The sequence below is a fragment of the Eleutherodactylus coqui genome, chromosome 1 (genome assembly GCF_035609145.1).
Source record: "Eleutherodactylus coqui strain aEleCoq1 chromosome 1, aEleCoq1.hap1, whole genome shotgun sequence".
In the NCBI taxonomy this organism is placed as follows: domain Eukaryota; kingdom Metazoa; phylum Chordata; class Amphibia; order Anura; family Eleutherodactylidae; genus Eleutherodactylus; species Eleutherodactylus coqui.
The window spans coordinates 105,206,486-105,224,306 of NC_089837.1; the positions used below are offsets into that span (position 1 = coordinate 105,206,486).

The 17,821-nt window shown below is 43.5% G+C and overlaps 1 protein-coding gene across 1 annotated transcript in view; it reads left to right on the forward strand.

Moving 5' to 3' along the window:
• The window catches only part of MYO7B (myosin VIIB), a 173,404-nt gene that overhangs the window by 19,686 nt on the left and 135,897 nt on the right, over positions 1–17,821 (forward strand). Inside the window, exons 3-7 of the mRNA XM_066599774.1 lie at positions 1,756–1,863; positions 4,553–4,705; positions 4,811–4,995; positions 10,376–10,497; positions 13,583–13,725. Coding sequence (XP_066455871.1) covers positions 1,756–1,863; positions 4,553–4,705; positions 4,811–4,995; positions 10,376–10,497; positions 13,583–13,725 — 711 coding nt within the window. The remainder of the gene's footprint in view (positions 1–1,755; positions 1,864–4,552; positions 4,706–4,810; positions 4,996–10,375; positions 10,498–13,582; positions 13,726–17,821) is intronic.

Here is a 17,821-nt window from a genome sequence, read left to right on the forward strand (position 1 = left end):
ACACACGTACATCCTTCGCACACATTCCCCCTTGTGTCCCCTCCCCCCACACACACATAAATGTGTCTCCATGGGATGAGTTATATATTTACCAAGTGTGGTTGAAATTGCTCCAGGCGTTCATGAGTTATGGTGGCACATACTCCAATATCTCCTTTACCCACTACATCCTAACTCTGGCCCGAACTTGTCAGCTGCACCTCAAGAACACTTTTCTCACCATGGACACACTAAAAACGCTTCCTGTTGCCCTCATCCACTCTCGGCTTGATTATTGCAACTCGCTGCTGATCGGCCTCCTCCACGCCAGACTCTATCCCCTCTCCAATCCATCCTAAATGCGGCAGCCAGGCTCATCTTCCTGTCCAGCCACTATTCGGACGCCTCTGCCCTGTGCCAGTCACTGCACTGGCTGACAGTCAAATACAGAATTCAATTTAGACTCAATACCGTCATCCACAAATCCCTCCACAGCACTGTGCCGCCCTACATTGCTTCCATCATCTCAATCCACCCCCCAGCCAGAGCCCTCTGCTCCGCTAATGAAATCAGATTAAGTGCCCCTTTAATTCGAACCTCTCATTCCCGCCTCCAAGACTTCTCCAGAGAGGCAACAGTCCTCTGGAACTCGCTACCCAAAACTATCTGGGCAATCCCTTACTCACAAAACTTCAGGCGTGCTCTAAAAATGCACCTCCTAAGGAAGGCATACCATATCTCCTAAACCAAACCCCTCTGTACTCCGCCTGATAACATGCTCCCTGTCCTACTGACTGCAATCCCTGTAACCAACCACCCCCTGTAGTCATACCGATTCAGCCACTATACCGCTCAACCTGACCATTGTCTATGTATAGCATCCCACACTCTCCACCTCACCATACCGTGCACATCTCCAGCCCCTTTACCTTTGGTATTCAGGGCTCATGCCCATGACTGTCGCAGGATACGCCCGTGGTTTTATGCTGTGGGAGTACCGCGGTGGTAAACAAATGCTATATTAATAGAGACCTCCTGTGGCGTAAATCCGCAGAAAATAAAACATGCTGCGTTTTTTTACTGCTCGCGTAAATGAATGGTAAAATTCTGCATGTCGGCATTGGCTAGCAGAATAGAAACTAATAGCTGTGGAATTCCACCGCGGGAACTGCGGTACAAATCCGTTCGTGGGGCATTTGGCCATACCTCATTATTTGTAGTATGTGACCTCATTGGAGCAGGACCCTCACCTTTACTGTCTCCATCAACTGATTACTACAATAAACCATGGTTTTGTTTTTATTCCACCTGTTTTGTAAACGCTGCGGAATATGTTGGCGCTGTATAAATAAAGATTATTATTATAGGCAAAATACAGATTAACAATACAGACATCTGAAAACAGCCTTACTAAGATATTCAGTGAACTTGGGAAGCTTGCGATATTTATTATAATTCCATGATTGAATACTGATTGCAACCAGAAAGGGAAAATGCACTAAAACTTCACTACAGTGAATTACACCATGTGTAACTAAATAGACACAATTTTAATGAAATATTTGTTTTGCCTGGAAAGCTGCAAAACTGAAATATTGACTGTCATTGTAATCTGCAATGTAAATGATTCTCGTGATAATATTGATACTTTGGACTGGCCCTTGTAATTTTTTTGTTTCTAAAGTTACCTACTAGAAGTATTAGCAACAAATAATTATTAAAGCCTGTGCTTTACTGTCTTACTTGCTGGTACCATTATGCATCATCTGATTGCAGGGGGAACATGTGTGGTTGGAAATCCCATCTAACAGTCGAGTTCCCATTGGTGCAGTGGTTAAGGATACACATAATGGACAGATCTTGCTTGTGGATGATGATGGCAAGGCAAGTATACCTTAAATACGTATCTTATATTTAAAAAGTAAAAGCTTTGGTTACATAAAGTAGAGGATTCAATGAGGCCAGCTATTGATAACCATGTAGAGAATGTACGTAGTAAGTATGAAGAGTTTTAAATGAATAGATTTACCTTTAGTGAACACATGATCGTACAAAGGGAGATATGTATATCGCGACTCTCCAATATCTATGGTGCACTGTACCACGTACTGGAATTTAGAATTAGGCCATGTTCAGATAGAACTATGGCAAATCTGTGCAAATATTTTCAGTAAATCCCTGGCAGAAATCAAAGCTGAAACTCAGATTTCTGTTGCAGATTGGCCAGCAGATTAACTTCATTGTAATTTAATGGACTTAATCCCCTGTTATTCTGTCTGGAATACATGCCTGCATCTTGACAGAATCCTGAATGGCGTAGTAAGAATATCAGAAATCTCTAAGGAATTCCCTGACCATATAAAAGCAAAAGTCCATAGGGCCAAACATACAGATGTAACAGCTGTAAAACTAACAGCTCTAGTGCGCTATGCCATTAAGTTTATGTGCCTACACTATTCACATAGTGCGACGTTCATATACGTTCATGAATGTATTAGAACAGCCACACTGCATAAACCGTCTAGAACACAGTCCCATGCTACTGTAATAGTGTAACGTGCCAGCTGTTTATTTGGAGGCTGCTACAACTGTATTTATACAGGTTACAGTGGTTCATTATTCCATATAATACACACCTCAGATGCTGCAGAACCTCCGTTTAAACAGTAAGAGGAACAAAATTCTGTTCAGCATTGATTGATATGAAACCTCCACATTATTTTGCAAGAAATGTTTTACACTCCAGTTTGGTCAATGCAACACTGCCTAAAATAAATTGGGTATTCTATAGAATATCTAGGAAATATACAGTACCAGTCAAAGGTTTGGACATACTTTTTCATTCCATGTTTTTCTTTTTATTTAAGTTTCTATATTGTAGGTTCATATTGAGGATATGAAAACTATGAAGGAACACATATGGAATTAAACAGTAATCAAAAAAGTCTTAAAGAAACCAGAATATCTTTTATATTTTAGAAATAACCCTTTTTGCTTTGATGAGAGCTTAGCAAAATGTTGGCATTCTTTCAATCAGCTTCATAAGGTAGTCAACTGGCATGGTTTTCCAAAACAGGTATGCCTTGTCAAGAGTTAAACAACGCAATTTCTTGCCTTCTTTTGTCTTTGAGATCATCCGTTTTGTTGTTGAAAAGTTGAGGTGGTACACAGTTCTATACCGTTTTTAGCCCTATTTAACTGCTATTCCGGTCTGTATTACTCAACTAAGTAAAGAAAAATAACAGTCCATCATTACTCAACTGCATGAAGGCCTGTTAGTCATGAAAAGGTGAACGGATGCTTTCTACATGCGTGGTTCCTTCTGTGAAGCATGTAGGAGATGGTGTGGGGATGCTTTTCTGGTAACACTGTTGGGGATGTATTCAAATTTCAAGGCACACGTAACCAGCTTGGCCACCAGAAACATTCTACAGCAACATGCCATCCCTTTTGGTTTGTGCTTAGTGGGACCACCATTTGTTTTTCAACAAAACAATAATCCCAAACACACCTCTAGGCTATGTAAGGGCTATTTTACTAAGGGTCCATTTAGATGGGACGAATGTCCGGCAAACGATTCCTGATACTCGTCCCCGCATACACTCGCTCCTGTGCTATTGCACAGGGGCTAGTATTGTTGGCTTGCTCACAGAGCGGCCAGCAGGGGGCGGGAAGGCTGCAGGAGATTTGTCTCTTCTCTCTCCTCTGCCCCTCTCCATTGACTTAACATAGCAGCCATTCAGTACTGAACGGCTGCTATTTACACTGAGCGATAAGTGATCAGCTCATCATCCATCGATGGACGATGAGCTGAACGCTGATCGTTCAGTGTAAATAGCAGCAGTTCAGTATTGAACAGCTGCTATGTTAAGTCAATGAAGAGGGGAGGGGGAGCGCGAGGAGAGAAATGGAGTGCTGCGTCAGTTCACATGGACTACACAATCACCCAATCTAAATCCAATTGAGATAGTTTGGATTGAGTTAAACCGCAGAGTGAAGGAAAAGCAGCCAACAAGTGCTCAACACCTCTGGGAACTGCTTCAAGATAATTAGGTGACTACCTCATGAAGCTTATTGAGAGAATGCCAAGGGTTGGCAAACCTGTCATCAGACCAAAGGGGGGCTACTTTGAAGAATCTAAAGTATAAAACATATTCTGGTTTCTTCAACAATATTTTTTGTTTACTACTTAATTCCATAAGTGTTCCTTTATAGTTTTCATGTCTTCAAATAAGAAAATACAAAAAAAATGAAAATACATGGAATGTAAAGGTGCACCCAAACTTATGACTTATAGTCTTTATACTGCAAATTACTTTATGCTATACATCTCATACATACATTTCATAGTTTTAGGCACTCTATAAAATGTCTAAGTATTAAATAAATTACTGCAATTCTTACTTTAACTTTAACAACCATATGCCTTATTAGGTCATTTGGACAAAAGTTGTCCTAATAGGACTGCTACAAATAACAAGGTGATCAGAGTTAAACCCAACTTAGGAATAGGGGGCTAGAAAGCAATTTGGCTTTTCATAATATATGTTACTGAGTTTCTCTACTGTTACAGGAGCATTGGATATCTGCTCGGAACATAAGCAGCATACACTCTATGCACCCTAGTTCGGCACAGGGGGCAGAAGATATGATCAGGTTGGGAGACCTTAATGAAGCTGTCATTGTGCACAATTTGCATATCCGATACAAAGAAAATAACATTTATGTAAGACATTGTCATATTGATTTTATTGCAAGTTTAAAGTAATAAGCACTCAGCTTACCTTTTGGGCTGCAAGGATTATAATATGATTGCATATCTTTGTTACAGACATACACTGGAGCCATTTTAGTTGCTGTGAATCCTTATGAAGAGTTGCCTCTGTACCACACCACACAGATTCATTTGTACAGAAACAGACGCATTGGAGAGCTTCCTCCACATATTTTTGCGCTGGCAGACACCTGTTACTTCAACATGCAAAGGAAAAGAACTGACCAGTGCTGTGTTATTAGGTACTTTCAGTAATAAAACATAATTGTAATACATCAATATGCTTATACCCATAGCCATTAAAAAATAATATCCTTTTTTATGGCAAAATGACCATTCACTGCTGATATCTTTATGAACATATATGATGTAGCATTCAGGAACCAACATCTCCATTTTTAAGAAACCAGGGTGGTATAGATAGGTATTAGTCTAAAATAGGGGTGCACAAGCTGTGGGCGGTGGCAGACATGGCGCCCACAATTCTATTCTGTGTAGCCCCCAAACATCAGGATGCAGACATGTTTGTCAGTGTCTGGCAGCAGCTTACATGTAAGTTCGATTTCTGAGAATAGAGGAATAAGGCTGGCCTCAGACGGCCGTAAGCGTAAAATGCTGTGTGGGTCACGCATCGTTTTACAGCTTTGCATCCAGCGATAACTCGGCGTACTGCTGCATATGGCAATGAAATTGTGTCTCATGCATGCTGTCATGCACAGTCCACCTGGTTTCTTTTTGGGCGAATACACACTGACCATACGCAATGTAATTGCATATGGGCGCACGTATAGATACGCGCCCATAGAGAGCAATGGGATGTATGTCCGTGCTGTGCTGAAAGATACCCCGTGGGGAGTCCCCTTATCACTGAACACTCTGTTAGCACTGTCACAGTTTTCAGTCACAAGGGGACTCCCCACAGGGATGAAGTCATCCCCTGACACAGCTGTCACAGCTGTGGCAAAGGACTGCGATGCCATCCCATTGATTTCAATGGGGCCAGCGCTACAGCCACCGGCCCCAATGAAAGCAAATGGATGCAGACAATCCCCGCAGTAATTTTTGGGAAAGGGCTTGAAATATAAGCTCTTCCCTGAAAATCATCTCTAGCTGGTGTAAAAAAAAAAAAAATATATATATATATATATATATATATATATATATATATATATACATCACCTGTCCGACGCTATCAGGGCTCCGGCGCATCTTGTCCCTTGGTCATCGGCTGTGTTCCGAAGCTCTTTCAGCAGGTGGGGCCTGTTTGGCACAGCGCTCAGCTATTCATTGAATTCAATGAATGGCTGAGCGCTGCCTGTGATTGGCTGATTAAATTAGTTAAAAATCCCCGCCTGCTGAAAGTGCTGGACAGCAGTGCAGGGGAGCCAGCCAGAGGACGCGCCTGAGCAGCGGAGAGGTGAGTAAAGAATTTTTTGTTTTTTTTTCACCAGCTAGTGATGTTTTTCAGGGAAGGGCTTATATTTCAAGCCCTTCCCCGAAAATCATGCTGCGGGGATTGCCTAAAAACCACTGCTTTTAATGGGGCCGACAGCAGCAGCGCCGACCCCATTGAAAGCAATGGGGTAGCATCCTGGACTTTTGCCTCAGCTGTCACAGCTATGGCAGAGGATTTCTTCATCCCCGTGGGGATGAAGGAAACTCCTGCCACAGCTGTCACAGCTGTGGCAGAAATCCGCAACATACTCCCTGACACAGCTGTCACAGCTGTGGCAAAGGACGCAATGCCATCCCATTGTTTTCAATGGGGCTAGCGCTGTTGCCGCTGGCCCTATTGAGAGGATTTGCGATATTGCAGCATTTTTTTTTTGTGCTGCGAGGCGAGTGTTTTTACTCGCTCTCACAGTGCAAGAAAAAAAAACACTAGTGGCTGTCCACCCTCATTAATCTTTGCAAATTTGCAAATCATTTAAACTTACAAGAATGTTACTCTTTTGCCCACTTTATTAACTAATAGACTCTTTACACCTCTTGATAGCAGACAAATTGAAATGTTGATCTGTTCATTGATATTTTCTTTTTTTTGGACGCACTAGAAGTGAATCTTGAGACAACTCCATATCTTTTGGATTAAAGGAGTTTTTCAGACAGTAAAAAATTAAAAATAAACTGAACGGATAAGCCATACTATGATGTATTCCTTCTTTCACTGATTTCATTGAGAGCTTTAGTGCAGATATTTTTGGTTTCAAATACTCATTGCAGACAAATGTGTGGCATGTAGAGATGAGCGAGCATACTCGTCCGAGCTTGATACTCGTTCGAGTATTAGGGTGTTCGAGATGCTCGTTACTCGTAACGAGTACCACGCGGTGTTCGAGTTACTTTCATTTTCTTCCCTGAGAAATTTGCGCGCTTTTCTGGCCAATAGAAAGACAGGGTAGGCATTACAACTTCCCCCTGCAACGTTCAAGCCCTATACCACCCCCCTGCAGTGAGTGACTGTCGAGATTAGGTGTCACCCGAGTATTAAAATCTGCCGGCCCGCGGCTCGCCACAGATGCGTTCTCACTTAGCTGAGGGAAAGTGCTGTTGATGCCGGGGCTGCTATAGGGAGAGTGTTAGGAGTGATTTTAGGCTTCAAGAACCCCAACAGTCCTTCTTCTCTATATGCGCTCAATGGGGCCGGCGGCAGCAGCGCCGACCCCATTGAGAACATACAGAAGACAAATCATTCTTCTCTGCCACAGCTGTAACAGCTGTGGCAGAGAAGAACGATGTTTGCCCATTGAATTCAATGGAGCCGGCAATACAGCCGACTCCATTGAAATCAATGGGCTGCCGACGATCGCGGGATGAATTGTCGGGAAGGGCTTAAATATATAAGCCCTTCCCTGCAATTCATCCAGAAAAGTGTTAAACTAAAAAATATATATATACTGACCTGCTACCGGCAGCCGGAGTTCCGTGCGGCCGTCCTGCAGTGGGTGTGAAGGGGGTGTGAGTCAGACCTGCCCCCTGATTGGCTCAGCGCTGAGCCAATCAGAGGCAGGTCTCACTCACACCCATTCAGTGGGTGTGAAGGGGGTGTGAGTCAGACCTGCCCCCTAATTGGCTCAGCGCTGAGCCAATCAAGGGGCAGGTCTGACTCACACCCCCTTCACACCCACTACAGGACGGCCGCGCGGAACTCCGGCTGCCGGGAGCAGGTCAGTATATATATATTTTTTAGTTTAACACTTTTCTGGATGAATTGCAGGGAAGGGCTTATATATTTAAGCCCTTCCCGACAATTCATCCCACACTCGCCCGCAGCGCATTGCTTTCAATGGAGCGGGCTGTATTGCCGGCTCCATTGAATGCAATGCGCTGGACAGCTCCGCCCGATTTTCGGGCACCGGTCACGCGATTTGCGGATGCGCATCCGTCATGCGATCCGCAAATCGCGCGAAAAAAACGCCCGTCTGACTAAGGCCTTAGTCAGACGGGCGTTTTTCGCGCGATTTGCGCATGCGTCCGGCGAATTTTTATCGGACACATGAGCACTTTTTATGCGCTCGTCCGATAAATTATAGAACAGAAATCGCAGATCGCACCTATCTGCGATCTGCGATTCCTGTTCTCTTCTCTATATGCGCTCAATGGGGCCGGCGGCAGCAGCGCCGACCCCATTGAGAACATATAGAAGAGAAATCATTCTTCTCTGCCACAGCTGTAACAGCTGTGGCAGAGAAGAACGATGTTAGCCCATTGAATTCAATGGAGCCAGCAATACAGCCGACTCTATTGAAAGCAATGGGCTGCCGACGATCGTGGGATGAATTGTCGGGAAGGGCTTAAATATATAAGCCCTTCCCTGCAATTCATCCCGCGATCGTCGGCAGCCCATTGCTTTCAATGGAGTCGGCTGTATTGCTGGCTCCATTGAGTTCAATGGGCTAACATCGTTCTTCTCTGCCACAGCTGTTACTGCTGCGGCAGAGAAGAACGAACTTTATGCTGACAGTGCGGGGGGGGGCCCACTCTTGCCGCTATTGTGGCTTAATAGTGGGACCTGTGAACTTGAGATGCAGCCCAACATGTAGCCCCTCGCCTGCCCTATCCGTTGCTGTGTCGTTCCCATCACTTTCTTGAATTGCCCCGATTTTCACAAATGAAAACCTTAGCGAGCATCGGCGATATACAAAAATGCTTGGGTCGCCCATTGACTTCAATGGGGTTTGTTACTCGAAACGAACCCTCGAGCATCGCGGAAATTTCGTCCCGAGTAACGAGCACCCGAGCATTTTGGTGCTCGCTCATCTCTAGTGGCATGTCAATTATTACTGTGGATTCCATACAGATTCCACTCAAAAACTGCTGAGGAGCTATAAGTGAGGCTATGGCATCCCAAACTGCAAACTTGCTTCAGAATTGCAAGAGCCAGATTTCCTCAGTAAAAAATTGTTGTGTGAACATAGCATAAATATTAAAGAACAATGTAATGGTAAATAATATACTTAAAAGGCTTTGGACATCTCTGGGGATTCTTTTTTACTTTAATGTATGTATTTTGTGCTGAAAATCCTTTTTGCAATAGAGTTTATATAAAAGTTTTGAACCATTTAACTTCTACAGCTTCCATATATCACTGTATATAGTATATCACTGTATATAGTAAGCTGCAGAAAGTCTTTCACTTCAGATCTGCCATTGACCTGGACTGATGGCTCAGTGTACAGCCCTTATCTTTCCTGAACATTCTTATTAGTTAAAGGGTTTGTACCACAATTGTTATCCGCTATCCACAGGATAGGGGATAATTTGCTGATCGGTGGGTGGCCCGCCTATCTCAAGAATGGAACTCCCATGTTGTGCTCTGACAATCACTGCAGGGATTGCTTCTTCCACCTTAGTGACATCACTGTGAACAGAGTGCTGATGCAAGTAGTGCAGTAACCCTGCAGTGAAGAGGACAGGCGGACACAGGACTTCCATTCTTGAATCAGTGGTGGATAGAGCATAACTTGCAGTTGCAGTGCAACCCCTTTATTTTATAACCACAGCAAAATGAATCTTTGTTTGGATCATAAATTAGTTGTTAAGGTGATTCAGGAAAGGTCATCAATAGTTGATCGGCTGGGGTCCGTTGCTTGGGACCCCGACTGATCAGCTGAGTGGACACATGCTGTCAGCGCTGCAAGTACACAGAGGTTGGAGCGGAAGCAGCGGAAGTCTCCACGCCAACCTCTGTGTAGTGGCCGTTGCTTGTAACTGCAGGCATGGCTCTCATTGAAATCAACTCGAACCATGCCTGCAGTTACATGCACCGGTCACTACACAGAAGTCAGTGCGGAGACTTCCGCTCCAACCTCTGTATATTTGCAGCGCTGACAGTATGAGATCGGTCTGCGTTCTGAGTGATGGACCCCAGCCGATCAACTATTGATAACGTATCCTAGGGATGAGTCATCAGTAGTATTCTCCCTGGAAAACCCCTTTAAGTGAAAGGCTTTCTGCAGCTTGTTATATACAATGTTAGATAGAAGATGTAGAAGTCTGTTGGGTTTGCCTATTATTTATTCGTAATATTGTGACACACTTGTTTGTAGATTGACCACTGATGTTATTGTTTTCTGTAGTTTAAGTATTTTTTCCTAAAGCATTTTAAACTTGTAATTCCAGTGGAGAGTCTGGAGCTGGAAAGACAGAGAGTACAAAATTAATGTTGCAGTTCCTGGCATCTTCAAGTGGCCAACATTCTTGGATAGAGCAGCAAATCCTAGAGGCTAATCCTATCATGGAAGGTAAACTAAAGCCCCATTTAGACACAGATTATCACTCGAAATTCGTTATAATGATAAAAGTGAGCGATGGTTTGACTTTTAAGACGGACGTTTTTTTCAAACAAAAATGCCGGGCTTTTCAATCATTGTATTATCGTTTGTGTAGTGTTTGCATTGAAAACTCCCCTAAAATCGCTGAACGACTGAATGACTGAATGATGTCATTTTGACCAAATGAAAAGCAAACGGCCAAGCAATGGATTTTAAGCGGACTGAAAGGGGAACAATAAGCGAGTCTTTAACGAAAACTGCACGACGGGTGCAAGATAGACACAATGATTATAGCTTAAACTATTGCTTTTGAGCAAATTTTGAGCGATAATCGTTGTGTCTAAATGAGCCTAAAGAATAGATATACAGAGGTTGCATTAATCAAATTTCAGTAAGATTATTTAATATATTGTTTTAACTTTGTTTTTCAAAATATCTACTTTTTACGAGCCACATTTAAGGAAGTGTCCGAGTTGCATTATCTCGGTACAGCCCCTTCCACATTGCGTAACATAACAAATTGTTATATACTCACCTCTCCCAGCTCCCACTGTGTCCAATGATGGTGCTCAATCCCCTGCTCTACTCTCTGTTTACAACTGCAGTCCTGTCCGGTTTATGGGATGTTACAGGGTCACAATGAAAATCCACACTGGCAAATCTGCAACAAATTCAAACCAAAATCCACTACAGATTTCCCTGTGAATTTTTGTAGATTGGTTGCAGAAATATTCCATGCACATTAATCCTAAAGCCTCGTTCACACGAGCATGCTTTTGCACGTGCATAGGTGCGCACAAATCCACGCACACGCCAAAACACGCATGAACAAAGCTCTGTGCAGCATTGCTCTCAATGCTATTCATATTATTGGATGACATGTTTTGTTACAGGAGAAATATTTACAGTTAGGGCCAGAAATATTTGGACAGTGACACAAGTTTTGTTATTTTAGCTGTTTACAAAAACATGTTCAGAAATACAATTATATATATAATATGGGCTGAAAGTGCACACTCCCAGCTGCAATATGAGAGTTTCCACATCCAAATCGGAGAAAGGGTTTAGGAATCATAGCTCTGTAATGCATAGCCTCCTCTTTTTCAAGGGACCAAAAGTAATTGGACAATGGACTCTAAGGGCTGCAATTAACTCAGAAGGCGTCTCCCTCGTTAACCTGTAATCAATTAAGTAGTTAAAAGGTCTGGGGTTGATTCCAGGTGTGTAGTTTTGGATTTGGAAGCTGTTGCTGTGACCAGACAACATGCGGTCAAAGGAACTCTCAATTGAGGTGAAGCAGAACATCCTGAGGCTGAAAAAAAAGAAAAAATCCATCAGAGAGATAGCAGACATGCTTGGAGTAGCAAAATCAACAGTCGGGTACATTCTGAGAAAAAAGGAATTCACTGGTGAGCTTGGGAACTCAAAAAGGCCTGGGCGTCCACGGAAGACAACGGTCGTGGATGATCGCCGCATACTTTCTTTGGTGAAGAAGAACCCATTCACAACATCAACTGAAGTCCAGAACACTCTCAGGGAAGTAGGTGTATCTGTCTCTAAGTCAACAGTAAAGAGAAGACTCCATGAAAGTAAATACAAAGGGTTCACATCTAGATGCAAACCATTCATCAATTCCAAAAATAGACAGGCCAGAGTTAAATTTGCCGAAAAACACCTCAAGAAGCCAGCCCAGTTCTGGAAAAGTATTCTATGGACAGATGAGACAAAGATCACCCTGTACCAGAATGATGGGAAGAAAAAAGTTTGGAGAAGAAAGGGAACGGCACATGATCCAAGGCACACCACATCCTCTGTAAAACATGGTGGAGGCAACGTGATGGCATGGGCATGCATGGCTTTCAATGGCACTGGGTCACTTGTGTTTATTGATGACATAACAGCAGACAAGAGTAGCCGTATGAATTCTGAAGTGTACCGGGATATACTTTCAGCCCAGATTCAGCCAAATGCTGCAAAGTTGATCGGACGGCGCTTCACAGTACAGATGGACAATGACCCCAAGCATACAGCCAAAGCTACCCAGGAGTTCATGAGTGCAAAAAAGTGGAACATTCTGCAATGGCCAAGGCAATCACTAGATCTTAACCCAATTGAGCATGCATTTCACTTGCTCAAATCCAAACTTCAGACGGAAAGACCCACAAACAAGTAAGACCTGAAGGCTGTGGCTGTAAAGGCCTGGCAAAGCATTAAGAAGGAGGAAACCCAGCGTTTGGTGATGTCCATGGGTTCCAGACTTAAGGCAGTGATTGCCTCCAAAGGATTCGCAACAAAATATTGAAAAAAAAATATTTTGTTTGGGTTATGTTTATTTGTCCAATTACTTTTGAGCTCCTAAAATGTGGAGTGTTTGTAAAGAAATGTGTACAATTCCTACATTTTCTATCAGATATTTTTGTTCAACCCTTTAAATTAAACGTTACAATCTGCACTTGAATTCTGTTGTAGAGGCTTCATTTCAAATCCAATGCGGTGGCATGCAGAGCCCAACTCGTGAAAATTGTGTTACTGTCCAAATATTTCTGGCCCTAACTGTAGTTGGTCACAACTTCCATGGTGTAAATAGATGATCAGAAGTGATTCCACCTGTGATTAAAAATGTATAAGGGTGACTACCCACTAGCGTTGTTTTTACTGCGAAATTCGCAGCGGTTTTTTTTTCTGCAGGGGTCTTTGGGCTATGGGACATGTAAAGCTAAAATCGCGATCGCGCAAAATCGCGATTTTGCGCGATCGCAATTTTACCATTACAAGTCCCATAGACCCCTGCAGGAAAAAAAAACGCTGCGAATTTCGCAGTGAAAAAAAACGCTAGTGGGTAGGCACCCTAAGAATGCAAATTTTCTGGTACATTGTAACAAATTATGTAATTTGTACACAGATTATTTAAACATAATATGGAATTCTACATGGCATTTTTACATGTTTTCTATTCTGTAGCCGAGTGATAAATATCTTTACTGGGTAAACCCCTTGAATGGTTTTCCGTATGCATGCGATTTCACCTTCTTAACTTTTGTTAATATCTTTCCAGCTTTTGGAAATGCCAAGACGATCCGAAATGATAATTCTAGCCGTTTTGGAAAATATATAGAAATCCATTTTTCCAGAGAGAATATCATTGAGGGAGCTCGTATTGAGCAGTTCCTTTTGGAGAAGTCTCGAGTGTGCAGGCAGGTTGGTCAGCCGAAAAAACTTTACTCACAAATTTCTCATAATTTCATAATGGAAAAAATATATTACAGTAGATAAAAAGTTTAGTATAAGGCCTTAGTCACACGGGCGTTTTTTCACGCGATTTGCGGATCGCATGACGGATGCGCATCCGCAAATCGCGTGACCAGTGCGCGCAAGTCGCCCACAAATCGCCCGAAAATCTGCTCCTAGCCGCGTTTCATTAGAAACGGGCCGGAGCTGTCCAGCGCATTGCATTCAATGGAGACGGCAATAGAGCCGGCTCCATTTAAAGCAAAGCGCTGCGGGCGAGCCCGGGATGAATTGTCGGTAAGGGCTTAAATATATAAGCCCTTTCCTGCAATTCATCCTAAAATGTGTAAAAATAAAAAATATATATATACTCACCTTCTCCCGGCAGCCGGAGCTCCGCGCGGCCGTCCTGCAGTGGGTGTGAAGGGGGTGTGAGTCAGACCTGCCCCCTGATTGGCTCAGCGCTGAGCCAATCAGAGGCATGTCTCACTCACAACCATTCATGAATGGATGTGAGTCAGACCTGCCCCTGATTGGCTCAGCGCTGAGAGGCAGCAGTCACTCACCCATTCATGAATTCATGAATGGGTGTGTGAGTGAAACCTGCCTCTGATTGGTCAGGGCTGTGACCAATCAGAGGCAGATCATTCAGCAGGCGGGGATTTTAAAGCCCCGCCGGCTGAATAGTGCCGAGAAGCAGTTCAGGAGAACTGACAGCGGCGGCGGCTGGACTCCGGCTGCAGCGGAAAGGTGAGTATACAATTTTTTTTTATTTTAACACATTTTAGGATGAATTGCAGGGAAGGGCTTATATATTTAAGCCCTTCCCGACAATTCACCCAGCGCACGCCGGCAGCCCATTGCTTTCAATGGAGCGGCTCTATTGCCGGCTCCATTGAATTCAATGGGCAAACATCGTTCTTCTCTGTCACAGCTGTTACAGCTGTGGCAGAGAAGAATGATTTGTCTTCTATATGTTCTCGATGGGGTCGGCGCTGCTGCCGCCGGCCCCATTGAGCGCATATAGAGAAGAGAACAGGAATCGCAGATCGCAGATAGGTGCGATCTGCGATTTCTGTTCTATAATTTATCGGACGAGCGCATAAAAAGCGCTCATGTGTCCGATACCATTGCAAAGCAATGGTTTTATAAAATCGCCGGACGCATGCGCATGCGCAAATCGCGGCTAAAAACGCCCATCTGACTAAGGCCTTAATGGAACATTTTCAGTAGAAAGAAGTATTTTATTTTTTTAACTCAATATTCATGGAAAGCAATATTTATTTTAGCAGAATTATGCAATTTTAGAATTAAATACAAAATATTTAATCTATAAATTGTGTGGGAAAGGGGGTTCAATCGCCTCAGGTTTGCCGAGGATTTTCTTTAAAACTGGCACCTGGCAGCATTTATTTGTCAGCATAGCAACATACACAGCATACCCAGCAAATCACACAAAAGTCCATAATTAAGAGTTCACAACCCCACAGGGCCACCGTCACTACCCCGCCCGGGGTGTCTGGATGGTGTTCTTCTCCGTCAGATGTGTGACAGTTTCCAAACTGGTCGGCACAGGAGCTCCCAGCTTATAACACTTCAGCTCTTCAGCTCTAGCACTTCAGCACTTCTAGTACTTTTTTCCCTGAATGTGCCAGGAAATGAGACTTTTATATCAGTTCCTGCCACGCCTCTAGGTCTTAACCCTTTTCTTCAGTACCAGAAGGCAGCCCTCTACATGCCCTTCTGTGTACTGCATGTTTACAGTAGTCAGTAGTCCGGCTTGAAATTTCTGAACAGCAGTGTAAACTGTTATTTATTTATTTTATTCATGTACATTGTGTCAGCATATTCCAGAGCGCTGTACAGATATTGTCATTATTCAGCTTACTTCTGCTTATTATGACGGCTGATTGAAAAGTAATGAGACTGCTTGTATTTTTTCCAGAGATAGATTGTTTGGTGTAAAATGGACCTTTATTAGTGGAAGAATAGGCTCTTGTTCTCTTGATGGGACAGGATAAAGATAGCCTAGGCACACAGAGACATTGACAAATGCCAAAAATAAGGAGAAAAAATATAAAATGAACCACTCTGTATACAATTTTTTAACTGTATACCTTAACACGAAGTAGCTTGGTCTACTACGCTATTCAATACTTCAAAAAGGCAAATACATTACCAACATATAAAGACTCAATTAAGGACCAAAGGACACTCTTTTAGCCTCTGCCGGGTAAACAGAATGCTATGAATATGTTTGCATGCACACTGGGAGAAGCTCCTGGTGTATATGCCAAACTTACATGCCAAGGGCCTAACCAACCAGCTGATGGGAAGGAGCTTATGGCTGTGGGGGGTCAAACTCTGTTGGGCCTGTCCCGGAGCTGAACCTTCCCCTCCTGGTTGCTATAGTATTTAACCGCCACTGCGGGGCGCTTCTCATCCATAGCAAACCCTACTGCCTTTTTATACAAGTCTCTGGGCTTGGCTTGTCGCCAATCAGGGGTGCATGCTTTTATTTTATCTGCCAATGATGGGCCAATGCCTTGCATGAACGCTTCACACATCATTGGGTAGTACACTTCATCTGCACAGAGGGTGAGACCCATGTCTCTAGCCTTCATTTCTAGTCTGCCAAAATAGCATTCAACGGTTTCATTCTTTTCCCGTTTACACATAGTTAAAGCTGTTTGTTTTTGTAAAGCGTTTTGTTGTCCGCACCTGGGACAATGCCAATAAGGTTTTTCTCTTTGGGGCTCTTGTGGCGGAGTTGCAGCGGTACGAATTTCAGAGCTGTTTGTGGTTGGTAAGATCGGGTGCATTCTGGCTGGATCAGGCACCGGGGGTGCATACACAAGTATGCCCTCATTCCTCGGTTCACAATCCCACCGTTCTACGTTTACCTTTCTACTATATTTGATTATGGCCTCTATTCCTTTATCTAGACCGATGTCTTTGATAGCTTTCATGTGTTTTGTTCCGTACTGCCGCCAGAACTCATAGTTAAAAGTTCCTGCTCTTTTAAGCCCTATCAGCTTGTAGACTTTACGGGCTTGCTTATAAATATCCTCCCCCTCTCTCTCCCTAATTATCTCAATAGGGGTCAAGAAAGTCTTAGACTGTCCGGACCCCATACTAATAATTGGACTTGCCGTTTTTGATTTACCACAATCACGGAGTAGTGAGGATGTACAAAACGTCCTCTGAGTAAATCTGGCGGTCGCAATGACCTTTTAGTCCCTTCTGCCAGGTCGCGGCTGGCAGGACACGAATGTTTACTATGGACTTGATGTCCGCTGTTTCTACCTCAGTCCTTCGGGTAGATCAGGACAGTCCCTTCTGCCAGGTACGCAGCTGGCAGGACACGTATGTTCACTTATTAGAAGACCTTTTTATGGAGAGAGAGGAGACCACGGCTCACCTATCTTATAACAAATTACAGCTAGGAAAATGAGTGCGGCAGTCAAAGTACAACAAAAAGCTATCAGTTCAATGCTTGCAGCAGACAGCATGGCAATATACACATGTGGGTTCTTCCGTCTAGCACGGTTACCAAGAACACCGTAAATAACAGGCAGAACTATCCTATAAACATGCAGCAACAAACCGTTCTGTCGACACGTGACTTTTGAAGACAGGGGAGCTCAGATCTAGGGCGGTAAGTCAAAGGCTTACCTTACACCGGTGTTTTGTAGATCTGGGGTCCCGTGGCCTCTGGTCCAGGTGGTCGGCAGGCAGGGTTGTCAGATATCGGCTACAGGTAAGGAGTTAAATTCTGGCCCTCGTTGGTTCGCCAAGTAATGTGGGGGGTCAAACTCAGACCGTTGAGCTGATGCTGTCTGCTTCCAAATTGGTCTTTAGGGGTGAGTACTCAGACAACACAAATGGACAGCCAAATGCAAGATGGGATTGCCATGAGTGAAGTGAAAGTTTATTCAAAGAGTTTACAGTTATAGAAGATTTTTGCTGACGTAGTTATTTGATTACTGCGCATGCCCCAGGCATGCCCAAGGCTACATAACATCTGCAGATTTTAATTGACAATACACATCTTTCAAAGAAGTCT